We start from the raw sequence: 15,268 nt of genomic DNA on the forward strand, positions 1-15,268 counted from the left end.
CCTGTCTCTCTCTCTCTGCCTGTCTCTCTCTCTCTGCCTGTCTCTCGCTCTCTCTGCCTGTCCCTGTCTCTCTCTCTCTGCCTGTCTCTCGCTCTCTCTGCCTGTCCCTGTCTCTCTCTCTCTGCCTGTCCCTGTCTCTCTCTCTCTCTCTGCCTGTCCCTGTCTCGCTCTCTCTGCCTGTTCCTGTCTCTCTCTCTCTGCCTGTCCCTGTCTCTCTCTCTCTCTCTGCCTGTCCCTGTCTCTCGCTCTCTGCCTGTCCCTGTCTCTCTCTCTCTGCCTCTCTGCCTGTCTCTCTCTGCCTGTCTCTCTCTCTCTCTCTGCCTGTCCCTGTCTCTCTCTCTCTCTGCCTGTCCCTGTCTCGCTCTCTCTGCCTGTCCCTGTCTCTCTCTCTCTGCCTGTCCCTGTCTCTCTCTCTCTGCCTCTCTGCCTGTCTTTCTCTCTCTGCCTGTCCCTGTCTCTTTCTCTCTGCCTGTCCCTGTCTCTCTCTCTCTCTGCCTGTCCCTGTCTCTCTCTCTCTGCCTGTCCCTGTCTCTCTCTCTCTGCCTGTCTCTCTCTCTCTGCCTGTCCCCATCTCTCTCTCTCTCTGCCTGTCCCTGTCTCTCTCTCTCTGCCTGTCCCTGTCTCTCACTCTGCCTGTCCCTGTCTCTCTCTCTCTGCCTGTCCCTGTCTCTCTCTCTCTGCCTGTCCCTGTCTCTCTCTCTCTGCCTGTCCCTGTCTCTCTCTCTCTCTGCCTGTCCCTGTCTCTCTCTCTCTGCCTGTCCCTGTCTCTCTCTCTCTCTGCCTGTCCCTGTCTCTCTCTCTCTCTGCCTGTCCCTGTCTCTCTCTCTCTGCCTGTCCCTGTCTCTCTCTCTCTGCCTGTCCCTGTTTCTCTCTCTCTGCCTGTCCCTGTCTGTCTCTCTCTGCCTGTCTCTGTCTCTCACTCTCTCTGCCTGTCCCTGTCTCTCTCTCTCTCTGCCTGTCCCTGTCTCTCTCTCTCTCTGCCTGTCCCTGTCTCTCGCTCTCTCTGCCTGTCCCTGTCTCACTCTCTCTGCCTGTCCCTGTCTCTCTCTCTCTGCCTCTCTGCCTGTCTCTCTCTGCCTGTCTCTCGCTCTCTCTGCCTGTCCCTGTTTCTCACTCTCTCTGCCTGTCCCTGTCTCTCTCTCTCTCTGCCTGTCCCTATCTCTCTCTCTCTCTCTGCCTGTCCCTGTCTCTCTCTCTCTCTGCCTGTCCCTGTCTCTCTCTCTCTCTGCCTGTCCCTGTCTCTCTCTCTCTCTGCCTGTCCCTGTCTCTCTCTCTCTCTGCCTGTCCCCATCTCTCTCTCTCTCTGCCTGTCCCTGTCTCTCTCTCTCTGCCTGTCCCTGTCTCTCACTCTGCCTGTCCCTGTCTCTCTCTCTCTCTGCCTGTCCCTGTCTCTCTCTCTCTGCCTGTCCCTGTCTCTCTCTCTCTGCCTGTCCCTGTCTCTCTCTCTCTGCCTGTCCAAGTCTCTCTCTCTCTGCCTGTCCCTGTCTCTCTCTCTCTCTGCCTGTCCCTGTCTCTCTCTCTCTCTGCCTGTCCCTGTCTCTCTCTCTCTGCCTGTCCCTGTCTCTCTCTCTCTGCCTGTCCCTGTTTCTCTCTCTCTGCCTGTCCCTGTCTGTCTCTCTCTGCCTGTCTCTGTCTCTCACTCTCTCTGCCTGTCCCTGTCTCTCTCTCTCTCTGCCTGTCCCTGTCTCTCTCTCTCTCTGCCTGTCCCTGTCTCTCGCTCTCTCTGCCTGTCCCTGTCTCACTCTCTCTGCCTGTCCCTGTCTCTCTCTCTCTGCCTCTCTGCCTGTCTCTCTCTGCCTGTCTCTCGCTCTCTCTGCCTGTCCCTGTTTCTCACTCTCTCTGCCTGTCCCTGTCTCTCTCTCTCTCTGCCTGTCCCTGTCTCTCTCTCTCTCTCTGCCTGTCCCTGTCTCTCTTTCTCTCTGCCTGTCCCTGTCTCTCTCTCTCTCTCTCTCTGCCTGTCCCTGTCTCTCTCTCTCTCTGCCTGTCCCTGTCTCTCTCTCTCTCTGCCTGTCCCTGTCTCTCTCTCTCTCTGCCTGTCCCTGTCTCTCTCTCTCTCTGCCTGTCCCTGTCTCTCTCTCTCTCTGCCTGTCCCTGTCTCTCTCTCTCTCTGCCTGTCCCTGTCTCTCTCTCTCTCTGCCTGTCCCTGTCTCTCTCTCTCTGCCTGTCCCTGTCTCTCTCTCTCTCTCTCTCTGCCTGTCCCTGTCTCTCTCTCACTCTGCCTGTCCCTGACTCTCTCGCTCTCTCTGCCTGTCCCTGTCTCTCTCTCTCTCTGCCTGTCCCTGTCTCTCTCTCTCTGCCTGTCCCTGTCTCTCTCTCTCTGCCTGTCCCTGTCTCTCTCTCTCTCTCTCTCTCTGCCTGTCCCTGTCTCTCTCTCTCACTCTCTCTGCCTGTCCCTGTCTCTCTCTCTCTCTGCCTGTCCCTGTCTCTCTCTCTCTCTGCCTGTCCCTGTCTCTCTCTCTCTGCCTGTCCCTGTCTTTCTCTCTCTCTCTGCCTGTCCCTGTCTCTCTCTCTCTCTCTGCCTGTCCCTGTCTCTCTCTCTCTCTGCCTGTCCCTGTCTCTCTCTCTCTCTCTGCCTGTCCCTGTCTCTCTCTGTCTCTGCCTGTCCCTGTCTCTCTCTCTCTCTCTGCCTGTCCCTGTCTCTCTCTCTCTCCCTGCCTGTCCCTGTCTCTCTCTCTCTCTGCCTGTCCCTGTCTCGCTCTCTCTGCCTGTCCCTGTCTCTCTCTCTCTACCTGTCCCTGTCTCTCTCTCTCTGCCTGTTCCTGTCTCTCTCTCTCTGCCTGTCCCTGTCTCTCTCTCTCTGCCTGTCCCTGTTTCTCTCTCTCTGCCTGTCCCTGTCTATCTCTCTCTGCCTGTCTCTGTCTCTCACTCTCTCTGCCTGTCCCTGTCTCTCTCTCTCTCTCGCTGCCTGTCCCTGTCTCTCTCTCTCTCTGCCTGTCCCTGTCTCGCTCTCTCTGCCTGTCCCTGTCTCTCTCTCTCTGCCTGTCCCTGTCTCTCTCTCTCTGCCTTTTTCTGTCTCTCTCTCTCTGCCTGTCCCTGTCTCTCTCTCTCTGCCTGTCCCTGTCTCTCTCTCTCTCTCTCTCTCTGCCTGTCCCTGTCTCTCTCTCACTCTGCCTGTCCCTGACTCTCTCGCTCTCTCTGCCTGTCCCTGTCTCTCTCTCTCTCTGCCTGTCCCTGTCTCTCTCTCTCTGCCTGTCCCTGTCTCTCTCTCTCTGCCTTTCCCTGTCTCTCTCTCTCTCTCTCTCTCTGCCTGTCCCTGTCTCTCTCTCACTCTCTCTGCCTGTCCCTGTCTCTCTCTCTCTCTGCCTGTCCCTGTCTCTCTCTGCCTGTCCCTGTCTCTCTCTCTCTGCCTGTCCCTGTCTCTCTCTCTCTCTGCCTGTCCCTGTCTCTCTCTCTCTCTCTGCCTGTCCCTGTCTCTCTCTCTCTGCCTGTCCCTGTCTCTCTCTCTCTGCCTGTCCCTGTCTCTCACTCTGCCTGTCCCTGTCTCTCTCTCTCTCTGCCTGTCCCTGTCTCTCTCTCTCTGCCTGTCCCTGTCCCTGTCTCTCTGCCTGTCCCTGTCTCTCTGCCTGTCCCTGTCTCTCTCTCTCTCTGCCTGTCCCTCTCTCTCTCTCTCTCTCTCTCTCTGCCTGTCCCTGTCTCTCTCTCTCTCTGCCTGTCCCTGCTCTCTCTCTCTGCCTGTCCCTGTCTCTCTCTCTCTCTGCCTGTCCCTGTCTCTCTCTCTCTGCCTGTCCCTGTCTCTCACTCTGCCTGTCCCTGTCTCTCTCTCTCTGCCTGTCCCTGTCTCTCTCTCTCTCTCTCTCTGCCTGTCCCTGTCTCTCTCTCTCTGCCTGTCCCTGTCTCTCTCTCTCTCTCTGCCTGTCCCTGTCTTTCTCTCTCTCTGCCTGTCCCTGTCTCTCTCTCTCTCTCTGCCTGTCCCTGTCTCTCTCTCTCTCCCTGCCTGTCCCTGTCTCTCTCTCTCTCTGCCTGTCCCTGTCTCGCTCTCTCTGCCTGTCCCTGTCTCTCTCTCTCTACCTGTCCCTGTCTCTGTCTCTCTCTCTCTGCCTGTTCCTGTCTCTCTCTCTCTGCCTGTCCCTGTCTCTCTCTCTCTCTGCCTGTCCCTGTTTCTCTCTCTCTGCCTGTCCCTGTTTCTCTCTCTCTGCCTGTCCCTGTCTATCTCTCTCTGCCTGTCTCTGTCTCTCACTCTCTCTGCCTGTCCCTGTCTCTCTCTCTCTCGCTGCCTGTCCCTGTCTCTCTCTCTCTCTGCCTGTCCCTGTCTCGCTCTCTCTGCCTGTCCCTGTCTCTCTCTCTCTGCCTGTCCCTGTCTCTCTCTCTCTGCCTGTTCCTGTCACTCTCTCTCTGCCTGTCCCTGTCTCTCTCTCTCTCTGCCTGTCCCTGTCTCTCTCTCTCTGCCTGTCGCAGTCCCTCTCTCTCTGCCTGTCCCTGTCTCTCTCTCTCTGCCTGTCTCTCTCTCTCTGCCTGTCCCTGTCTCTCTCTCTCTCTCTGCCTGTCCCTGTCTCTCTCTCTCTCTCTGCCTGTCCCTGTCTCTCTCTCTCTGCCTGTCCCTGTCTCTCTCTCTCTGCCTGTCCCTGTCTCTCACTCTGCCTGTCCCTGTCTCTCTCTCTCTCTGCCTGTCCCTGTCTCTCTCTCTCTGCCTGTCCCTGTCTCTCTGCCTGTCCCTGTCTCTCTCTCTCTCTGCCTGTCCCTCTCTCTCTCTCTCTCTGCCTGTCCCTGTCTCTCTCTCTCTCTCTCTGCCTGTCCCTGCTCTCTCTCTCTGCCTGTCCCTGTCTCTCTCTCTCTCTCTGCCTGTCCCTGTCTCTCTCTCTCTCTCTGTGCCTGTCCCTGTCTCTCTCTCTCTCTCTGCCTGTCCCTGTCTCTCTATCTCTGCCTGTCCCTGTCTCTCTCTCTCTCTGCCTGTCCCTGTCTCTCTCTCTCTCACTGCCTGTCCCTGTCTCTCGCTCTCTGCCTGTCCCTTTCTCTCTCTCTCTCTCTGCCTGTCCCTCTCTCTCTCTCTCTGCCTGTCCCTCTCTCTCTCTCTCTCTCTCTCTGCCTGTCCCTGTCTCTCTCTCTCTCTGCCTGTCCCTGTCTTTCTCTCTCTGCCTGTCCCTGTCTCTCTCTCTCTCTCTGCCTGTCCCTGTCTCGCTCTCTCTGCCTGTCTCTCTCTCTCTGCCTGTCCCTGTCTCTCTCTCTCTCTGCCTGTCCCTGTCTCTCGCTCACTGCCTGTCTCTCTCTCTCTGCCTGTCCCTGTCTCTCTCTCTCTCTGCCTGTCCCTGTCTCGCTCTCTCTCTGCCTGTCCCTGTCTCTCTCTCTCTGCCTGTCCCTGTCTCTCTCTCTCTGCCTGTCCCTGTCTCTCTCTCTCTGCCTGTCCCTGTCTCTCTCTCTCTGCCTGTCCCTGTCTCTCTCTCTCTCTGCCTGTCCCTGTCTCTCGCTCTCTCTGCCTGACCCTGTCTCTCTCTCTCTGCCTGTCCCTGTCTCTCACTCTGCCTGTCCCTGTCTCTCACTCTGCCTAACCCTGTCTCTCACTCTGCCTGTCCCTGTCTCGCTCTCTCTGCCTGTCTCTCTCTCTGCCTGTCCCTGTCTCTCTTCTCTCTGCCTGTCCCTGTCTCTCTCTCTCTGCCTGTCCCTGTCTCTCTCTCTCTCTGCCTGTCCCTGTCTCTCTCTCTCTCTGCCTGTCCCTGTCTCTCTCTCTCTCTGCCTGTCCCTGTCTCTCTCTCTCTGCTTGTCCCTGTCTCTCTCTCTCTGCTTGTCCCTGTCTGTCTCTCTCTGCCTGTCCCTGTCTGTCTCTCTCTGCCTGTCCCTGTCTCTCTCTCACTGCCTGTCCCTGTCTCTCGCTCTCTGCCTGTCCCTCTCTCTCTCTCTGCCTGTCCCTCTCTCTCTCTCTCTCTCTCTGCCTGTCCCTGTCTCTCTCTCTCTGCCTGTCCCTGTCTCTCTCTCTCTCTGCCTGTCCCTGTCTCTCTCTCTCTCTGCCTGTCCCTGTCTCTCTCTCTCTCTCTGCCTGTCCCTGTCTCTCTCTCTCTGCCTGTCCCTGTCTCTCGCTCTCTGCCTGTCCCTCTCTCTCTCTCTCTCTCTCTCTGCCTGTCCCTCTCTCTCTCTCTCTCTCTGCCTGTCCCTCTCTCTCTCTCTCTCTCTGCCTGTCCCTGTCTCTCTCTCTCTCTCTGCCTGTCCCTGTCTCTCTCTCTCTGCATGTCCCTGTCTCTCTCTCTCTCTGCCTGTCCCTGTCTCTCTCTCTCTCTCTCTGCCTGTCCCTGTCTCTCTCTCACTGCCTGTCCCTGTCTCTCGCTCTCTGCCTGTCCCTCTCTCTCTCTCTCTCTCTCTGCCTGTCCCTCTCTCTCTCTCTCTCTCTGCCTGTCCCTCTCTCTCTCTCTCTCTCTGCCTGTCCCTCTCTCTCTCTCTCTCTCTGCCTGTCCCTCTCTCTCTCTCTCTCTCTGCCTGTCCCTGTCTCTCTCTCTCTCTCTGCCTGTCCCTGTCTCTCTCTCTCTGCATGTCCCTGTCTCTCTCTCTCACTGCCTGTCCCTCTCTCTCTCTCTCTCACTGCCTGTCCCTGTCTCTCTCTCTCTCTGCCTGTTCCTGTCTCTCTCTCTCTGCCTGTTCCTGTCTCTCTCTCACTGCCTGTCCCTGTCTGTCTCTCTCTGCCTGTCCCTGTCTCTCTCTCTCGCTCTGCCTGTCCCTGTCTCTCTCTCTCTCTCTGCCTGTCCCTGTCTCTCTCTCTCTCTGCCTGTCCCTGTCTCTCTCTCTCTGCCTGTACCTGTCTGTCTCTCGCTCTGCCTGTCCCTGTCTCTCTCTCTCTGCCTGTCCCTGTCTCTCTCACTCTGCCTGTCCCTGTCTCTCGCTCTCTCTGCCTGTCTCTCTCTCTCTCTCTGCCTGTCCCTGTCTCTCTCTCTCTGCCTGTCCCTGTCTCTCTCTCGCTCTGCCTGTCCCTGTCTCTCTCTCGCTCTGCCTGTCCCTGTCTCTCTCTCTCTGCCTGTCCCTGTCTCTCTCTCTCTCTGCCTGTCCCTGTCTCTCTCTCTCTCTGCCTGTCCCTGTCTCTCTCTCACTCGCTGCCTGTCCCTGTCTCTCACTCTCTCTGCCTGTCTCTCTCTCTCTCTCTGCCTGTCCCTGTCTCTCTCTCTCTGCCTGTCCCTGTCTCTCTCTCTCTGCCTATCCCTCTCTCTCTCTCTCTCTGCCTGTCTCTCTCTCTCTCTCTGCCTGTCCCTGTCTCTCTCTCTCTGCCTGTCCCTGTCTCTCTCTCTCTCTGCCTGTCCCTGTCTCTCTCTCTCTCTGCCTGTCCCTGTCTCTCTCTCTCTCTGCCTGTCCCTGTCTCTCTCTCTCTCTGCCTGTCCCTGTCTCTCTCTCTCTGCCTGTTCCTGTCTCTCTCTCACTGCCTGTCCCTGTCTCTCGCTCTCTGCCTGTCCCTCTCTCTCTCTCTCTCTCTGCCTGTCCCTGTCTCACTCTCTCTGCCTGTCCCTGTCTCTCTCTCTCTCTGCCTGTCCCTGTCTCTCTCTCTCTCTGCCTGTCCCTGTCTCTCTCTCTCTGCCTGTCCCTGTCTCTCTCTCTCTGCCTGTCCCTGTCTCTCTCTCGCTCTGCCTGTCCCTGTCTCTCTCTCTCGCTCTGCCTGTCCCTGTCTCTCTCTCTCTCTCTCTGCCTGTCCCTGTCTCTCTCTCTCTCTGCCTGTCCCTGTCTCTCTCTCTCTCTGCCAGTCCCTGTCTCTCTCTCTCTCTCTGCCTGTCCCTGTCTCTCTCTCTCTGCCTGTCCCTGTCTCTCTCTCTCTGCCTGTCCCTGTCTCTCTCTCGCTCTGCCTGTCCCTGTCTCTCTCTCTCTGCCTGTCCCTGTCTCTCTCTCTCTCTCTCTCTCTGCCTGTCCCTGTCTCTCTCTCTCTCTCTCTGCCTGTCCCTGTCTCTCTCTCTCTCTCTCTGCCTGTCCCTGTCTCTCTCTCTCTCTGCCTGTCCCTGTCTCTCTCTCTCTCTGCCTGTCCCTGTCTCTCTCTCTCTGCCTGTCCCTGTCTCTCTCACTCTGCCTGTCCCTGTCTCTCGCTCTCTCTGCCTGTCTCTCTCTCTCGCTCTGCCTGTCCCTGTCTCTCTCGCTCTGCCTGTCCCTGTCTCTCTCTCGCTCTGCCTGTCCCTGTCTCTCTCTCGCTCTGCCTGTCCCTGTCTCTCTCTCTCTGCCTGTCCCTGTCTCTCTCTCTCTCTGCCTGTCCCTGTCTCTCTCTCACTCGCTGCCTGTCCCTGTCTCTCACTCTCTCTGCCTGTCTCTTTCTCTCTCTCTGCCTGTCCCTGTCTCTCTCTCTCTCTCTCTGCCTGTCCCTGTCTCTCTCTCTCTCTGCCTGTCCCTGTCTCTCTCTCTCTCTGCCTGTCCCTGTCTCTCTCTCTCTGCCTGTCCCTGTCTCTCTCACTCTGCCTGTCCCTGTCTCTCGCTCTCTCTGCCTGTCTCTCTCTCTCTCTCTGCCTGTCCCTGTCTCTCTCGCTCTGCCTGTCCCTGTCTCTCTCTCTCTGCCTGTCCCTGTCTCTCTCACTCTGCCTGTCCCTGTCTCTCGCTCTCTCTGCCTGTCTCTCTCTCTCTCTCTGCCTGTCCCTGTCTCTCTCTCTCTGCCTGTCCCTGTCTCTCTCTCGCTCTGCCTGTCCCTGTCTCTCTCTCGCTCTGCCTGTCCCTGTCTCTCTCTCTCTGCCTGTCCCTGTCTCTCTCTCTCTCTGCCTGTCCCTGTCTCTCTCTCTCTCTGCCTGTCCCTGTCTCTCTCTCTCTCTCTGCCTGTCCCTGTCTCTCTCTCACTCGCTGCCTGTCCCTGTCTCTCACTCTCTCTGCCTGTCTCTCTCTCTCTCTCTCTGCCTGTCCCTGTCTCTCTCTCTCTGCCTGTCCCTGTCTCTCTCTCTCTGCCTATCCCTCTCTCTCTCTCTCTCTGCCTGTCTCTCTCTCTCTCTCTGCCTGTCCCTGTCTCTCTCTCTCTGCCTGTCCCTGTCTCTCTCTCTCTCTGCCTGTCCCTGTCTCTCTCTCTCTCTGCCTGTCCCTGTCTCTCTCTCTCTCTGCCTGTCCCTGTCTCTCTCTCTCTCTGCCTGTCCCTGTCTCTCTCTCTCTGCCTGTTCCTGTCTCTCTCTCACTGCCTGTCCCTGTCTCTCGCTCTCTGCCTGTCCCTCTCTCTCTCTCTCTCTCTGCCTGTCCCTGTCTCACTCTCTCTGCCTGTCCCTGTCTCTCTCTCTCTCTGCCTGTCCCTGTCTCTCTCTCTCTCTGCCTGTCCCTGTCTCTCTCTCTCTGCCTGTCCCTGTCTCTCTCTCGCTCTGCCTGTCCCTGTCTCTCTCTCTCGCTCTGCCTGTCCCTGTCTCTCTCTCTCTCTCTGCCTGTCCCTGTCTCTCTCTCTCTCTGCCTGTCCCTGTCTCTCTCTCTCTCTGCCAGTCCCTGTCTCTCTCTCTCTCTCTGCCTGTCCCTGTCTCTCTCTCTCTGCCTGTCCCTGTCTCTCTCTCTCTGCCTGTCCCTGTCTCTCTCTCGCTCTGCCTGTCCCTGTCTCTCTCTCTCTGCCTGTCCCTGTCTCTCTCTCTCTCTCTCTCTGCCTGTCCCTGTCTCTCTCTCTCTCTCTCTGCCTGTCCCTGTCTCTCTCTCTCTCTCTCTGCCTGTCCCTGTCTCTCTCTCTCTCTGCCTGTCCCTGTCTCTCTCTCTCTCTGCCTGTCCCTGTCTCTCTCTCTCTGCCTGTCCCTGTCTCTCTCACTCTGCCTGTCCCTGTCTCTCGCTCTCTCTGCCTGTCTCTCTCTCTCTCTCTGCCTGTCCCTGTCTCTCTCGCTCTGCCTGTCCCTGTCTCTCTCTCGCTCTGCCTGTCCCTGTCTCTCTCTCGCTCTGCCTGTCCCTGTCTCTCTCTCTCTGCCTGTCCCTGTCTCTCTCTCTCTCTGCCTGTCCCTGTCTCTCTCTCACTCGCTGCCTGTCCCTGTCTCTCACTCTCTCTGCCTGTCTCTTTCTCTCTCTCTGCCTGTCCCTGTCCCTCTCTCTCTGCCTGTCCCTGTCTCTCTCTCTCTGCCTGTCCCTCTCTCTCTCTCTCTCTGCCTGTCTCTCTCTCTCTCTCTGCCTGTCCCTGTCTCTCTCTCTCTGCCTGTCCCTGTCTCTCTCTGCCTGTCCCTGTCTCTCTCTGCCTGTCCCTGTCTCTCTCTCTCTCTCTCTGCCTGTCCCTGTCTCTCTCTCTCTGCCTGTCCCTGTCTCTCTCTCTCTGCCTGTCCCTGTCTCTCTCTCTCTGCCTGTCCCTGTCTCTCTCTCTCTGCCTGTCCCTGTCTCACTCTCTCTGCCTGTCCCTGTCTCTCTCTCTCTCTGCTTGTCCCTGTCTCTCTCTCTCTGCCTGTCCCTGTCTCTCTCTCTCTCTCTCTCTGCCTGTCCCTGTCTCTCTCTCTCTCTGCCTGTCCCTGACTCTCTCGCTCTCTCTGCCTGTCCCTGTCTCTCTCTCTCTGCCTGTCCCTGTCTCACTCTCTCTGCCTGTCCCTCTCTCTCTCTCTCTCTGCCTGTCCCTGTCTCTCTCTGCCTGTCCCTGTCTCTCTCTCTCTCTCTGCCTGTCCCTGTCTCTCTCTCTCTCTGCCTGTCCCTGACTCTCTCGCTCTCTGTGCCTGTCCCTGTCTCTCTCTCTCTGCCTGTCCCTGACTCTCTCGCTCTCTGTGCCTGTCCCTGTCTCTCTCTCTCTCTGCCTGTCCCTGTCTCTCTCTCTCTGCCTGTCCCTGTCTCTCTCTCTCTCTCTCTCTCTGCCTGTCCCTGTCTCTCTCTCTCTGCCTGTCCTTGTCTCTCTCGCTCTCTCTGCCTGTCCCTGTCTCTCTCTCTCTCTCTGCCTGTCCCTGTCTCTCTCTCTCTGCCTGTCCTTGTCTCTCTCTCTCTGCCTGTCCCTGTCTCTCTCTCTCTCTCTCTGCCTGTCCCTGTCTCGCGCTCTCTGCCTGTCCCTGTCTCTCTCTCTCTCTGCCTGTCCCTGTCTCTCTCTCTCTGCCTGTCCCTGTCTCTCTCTCTCTGCCTGTCCCTGTCTCTCTCTCTCTGCCTGTCCCTGACTCTCACTCTCTGCCTGTCCCTGTCTCTCTCTCTCTCTCTGCCTGTCCCTGTCTCTCTCTCTCTCTCTCTGCCTGTCCCTGTCTCTCTCTCTCTCTCTGCCTGTCCCTGTCTCGCTCTCTCTGCCTGTCCCTCACTCTCTCTCTGCCTGTCCCTGTCTCTCAGTCTCTGCCTGTCCCTGTCTCTCTCTCTCTCTCTCTGCCTGTCCCTGTCTCTCTCTCTCTCTCTCTGCCTGTCCCTGTCTCTCTCTCTCTCTCTCTGCCTGTCCCTGTCTCTCTCTCTCTCTCTGCCTGTCCCTGTCTCTCTCTCTCTCTCTGCCTGTCCCTGTCTCTCTCTCTCTCTCTGCCTGTCCCTGTCTCGCTCTCTCTGCCTGTCCCTCACTCTCTCTCTGCCTGTCCCTGTCTCTCAGTCTCTGCCTGTCCCTGTCTCTCTCTCTCTCTCTCTGCCTGTCCCTGTCTCTCTCTCTCTCTCTCTGCCTGTCCCTGTCTCTCTCTCTCTGCCTGTCCCTGTCTCTCTCTCTCTGCCTGTCCCTGTCTCTCTCTCTCTGCCTGTCCCTGACTCTCTCTCTCTGCCTGTCCCTGTCTCTCTCTCTCTCTCTCTGCCTGTCCCTGTCTCTCTCTCTCTCTCTCTCTGCTTGTCCCTGTCTCTCTCTCTCTCTCTGCCTGTCCCTGTCTCGCTCTCTCTGCCTGTCCCTCACTCTCTCTCTGCCTGTCCCTGTCTCTCAGTCTCTGCCTGTCCCTGTCTCTCTCTCTCTCTCTCTGCCTGTCCCTGTCTCTCTCTCTCTCTCTGCCTGTCCCTGTCTCTCTCTCTCTCTCTGCCTGTCCCTGTCTCTCTCTCTTTCTCTGCCTGTCCCTGTCTCGCTCTCTCTGCCTGTCCCTCACTCTCTCTCTGCCTGTCCCTGTCTCTCAGTCTCTGCCTGTCCCTGTCTCTCTCTCTCTCTCTCTGCCCCCCCCCCCTCGCTCGCTCTCTGCCCCCCCCCCCCCTCGCTCTCTGCCCCCCGCCTCGCTCGCTCTCTGCCCCCCGCCTCGCTCGCTCTCTGCCCCCCCCCCCTCGCTCGCTCTCTGCCCCCCCCCTCGCTCTCTGCCCCCCCCCCCTCGCTCGCTCTCTGCCCCCCCCCCTCGCTCTCTGCCCCCCGCCTCGCCCGCTCTCTGCCCCCCCCCCTCGCTCGCTCTCTGCCCCCCCCCCCCTCGCTCGCTCTCTGCCCCCCCCCCCCCTCGCTCTCTGCCCCCCGCCTCGCTCGCTCTCTGCCCCCCCCTCGCTCTCTGCCCCCCCCCTCGCTCGCTCTCTGCCCCCCGCCTCGCTCGCTCTCTGCCCCCCCCCCTCGCTCGCTCTCTGCCCCCCCCCCTCGCTCGCTCTCTGCCCCCCCCCTCGCTCGCTCTGTGCCCCCCCCCCTCGCTCGCTCTCTGCCCCCCCCTCGCTCGCTCTCTGCCCCCCCCCCCTCGCTCTCTGCCCCCCGCCTCGCTCGCTCTCTGCCCCCCCCCCCTCGCTCGCTCTCTGCCCCCCCCCCCTCGCTCTCTGCCCCCCGCCTCGCTCGCTCTCTGCCCCGCCCCCTCGCTCTCTGCCACCCCCCTCGCTCGCTCTCTGCCCCCCCCCCCTCGCTCTCTGCCCCCCCCTCGCTCTCTGCCCCCCCGCCTCGCTCGCTCTCTGCCCCCCCCCCCCTCGCTCGCTCTCTGCCCCCCCCCCCCCTCGCTCGCTCTCTGCCCCCCCCCCCCCTCGCTCGCTCTCTGCCCCCCCCCTCGCTCTCTGCCCCCCCCCCCCCGCTCTCTGCCCCCCCCCCTCGCTCGCTCTCGTCCCTCGCCGCCTTGTCCCCTCCACCTTGCCCCCTCCCCCCACCTCGCTCCCTCGGTCTCTCTCTCCCTCTGTCTCTCTCTCTCCCTCTGTCTCTCTCTCTCCCTCTGCCGCCTTCCCCCTCTCTCACTCTCCTGGTAATGTGGCCTCTATAACGTCTCTCTCTGTCTCCCTCTCAGCTGGGGGCTCCTATTTCATGATCTCCCGATCGCTGGGGCCGGAGTTTGGGGGAGCCGTCGGACTCTGTTTCTATCTGGGGACCACGTTTGCAGGTGCCATGTACATTCTGGGTGCCATTGAAATCTTGTTGGTAAGTGAGAAACAGCTAGCATCTCAGTGTAAGGTGGAGGGCTGATGCGCAAGGGTTGGGGGGAGCAGGGTGATCTCATCCAGTATCTAACCCGTGCTGTACCTACCCTGGGAGTGTTTGATGGGACAGTGTAGAGGGAGCTTTACTCTGTATCTAACCCCCTGTACCTACCCTGGGAGTGTTTGATGGGACAGTGTAGAGGGAGCTTTACTCTGTATCTAACCCCCTGTACCTGCCCTGGGAGTGTTTGATGGGACAGTGTAGAGGGATCTTTACTCTGTATCTAACCCCCTGTACCTGCCCTGGGAGTGTTTGACGGGACAGTGTAGAGGGATCTTTACTCTGTATCTAACCCCCTGTACCTGCCCTGGGAGTGTTTGATGGGACAGTGTAGAGGGAGCTTTACTCTGTATCCACCCCCCTGTACCTGCCCTGGGAGTGTTTGATGGGATAGTGTAGAGGGAGCTTTACTCTGTAACTAACCCTGTGCTGTACCTGACCTGGGAGTGTTTGATGGGACAGTGTAGAGGGAGCTTTACTCTGTATCTAACCCCGTGCTGTACCTGCCCTGGGAGTGTGTGATGGGACAGTGTAGAGGGAGCTTTACTCTGTATCTAACCCCGTGCTGTACCTGCCCTGGAAGTGTTTGATGGGACAGTGTAGAGGGAGCTTTACTCTGTATCTAACCCTGTGCTGTACCTGCCCTGGGAGTGTTTGATGGGACAGTGTAGAGGGAGCTTTACTCTGTATCTAACCCTCTGTACCTGCCCTGGGAGTGTTTGATGGGACAGTGTAGAGGGAGATTTACTCTGTATCTAACCCTGTGCTGTACCTGCCCTGGGAGTGTTTGATGGGACAGTGTAGAGGGAGCTTTACTCTGTATCTAACCCCCCTGTACCTGCCCTGGGAGTGTTTGATGGGACAGTGTAGAGGGAGCTTTACTCTGTATCTAACCCCGTGCTGTACCTGCCCTGGGAGTGTTTGATGGGACAGTGTAGAGGGAGCTTTACTCTGTATCTAACCCCGTGCTGTACCTGCCCTGGGAGTGTTTGATGGGACATTGTCGAGGGAGCTTTACTCTGTATCTAACCCTGTGCTGTACCTGCCCTGGAAGTGTTTGATGGGACAGTGTAGAGGGAGCTTTACTCTGTATCTAACCCCGTGCTGTACCTGCCCCGGGAGTGTTTGATGGGACAGTGTCGAGGGAGCTTTACTCTGTATCTAACCCCCTGTACCTGCCCTGGGAGTGTTTGATGGGACAGTGCAGAGGGAGCTTTACTCTGTATCTAACCCCCTGCACCTGCCCTGGGAGTGTTTGATGGGATAGTGTAGAGGGAGCTTTACTCTGTAACTAACCCTGTGCTGTACCTGACCTGGGAGTGTTTGATGGGACAGTGTAGAGGGAGCTTTACTCTGTATCTAACCCCGTGCTGTACCTGCCCTGGGAGTGTGTGATGGGACAGTGTAGAGGGAGCTTTACTCTGTATCTAACCCCGTGCTGTACCTGCCCTGGAAGTGTTTGATGGGACAGTGTAGAGGGAGCTTTACTCTGTATCTAACCCTGTGCTGTACCTGCCCTGGGAGTGTTTGATGGGACAGTGTAGAGGGAGCTTTACTCTGTATCTAACCCTGTGCTGTACCTGCCTTGGGAGTGTTTGATGGAACAGTGTAGAGGGAGCTTTACTCTGTATCTAACCCCGTGCTGTACCTGCCCTGGGAGTGTTTGATGGGACAGTGTAGAGGGAGCTTTACTCTGTATCTAACCCCCTGTACCTGCCCTGGGAGTGTTTGATGGGACAGTGTAGAGGGAGCTTTACTCTGTATCTAACCCCCTGTACCTGCCCTGGGAGTGTTTGATGGGACAGTGTAGAGGGAGCTTTACTCTGTATCTAACCCCCTGTACCTGCCCTGGGAGTGTGTGATGGGACAGGTGATGGGGGGAGGTGTTGTGGGCCTGGGCTGACCTGCGGGGGGAGTCGGGGCGGGGGGGGGGTGGTGGTGCATTAGCTCCGTTGACCCTCACTGAGCTGTCGTTCCTTTCCCCGACAGACCTACATGGCCCCCAGTGCTGCCATCTTCCGGTCGGACGAGGTGAATGGGGAGGCTGCGGCCATGTTGAACAACATGCGGGTCTATGGGACTGGCTTCCTGGTGCTGATGGCCCTGGTGGTGTTTGTGGGTGTGCGATACGTCAACAAGTTCGCCTCCGTCTTCCTGGGCTGCGTC

At 58.5% G+C, this 15,268-nt stretch overlaps 1 protein-coding gene across 1 annotated transcript in view; it reads left to right on the forward strand.

Annotated features, from left to right (window-relative positions):
- LOC139235706 (solute carrier family 12 member 6) overlaps positions 1 to 15,268 on the forward strand; it is a 37,260-nt gene that overhangs the window by 17,363 nt on the left and 4,629 nt on the right. Inside the window, exons 7-8 of the mRNA XM_070866747.1 lie at positions 12,912 to 13,042; positions 15,092 to 15,265. Coding sequence (XP_070722848.1) covers positions 12,912 to 13,042; positions 15,092 to 15,265 — 305 coding nt within the window. The remainder of the gene's footprint in view (positions 1 to 12,911; positions 13,043 to 15,091; positions 15,266 to 15,268) is intronic.

The sequence above is a fragment of the Pristiophorus japonicus genome, chromosome 23 (genome assembly GCF_044704955.1).
Source record: "Pristiophorus japonicus isolate sPriJap1 chromosome 23, sPriJap1.hap1, whole genome shotgun sequence".
In the NCBI taxonomy this organism is placed as follows: Eukaryota; Metazoa; Chordata; class Chondrichthyes; family Pristiophoridae; genus Pristiophorus; species Pristiophorus japonicus.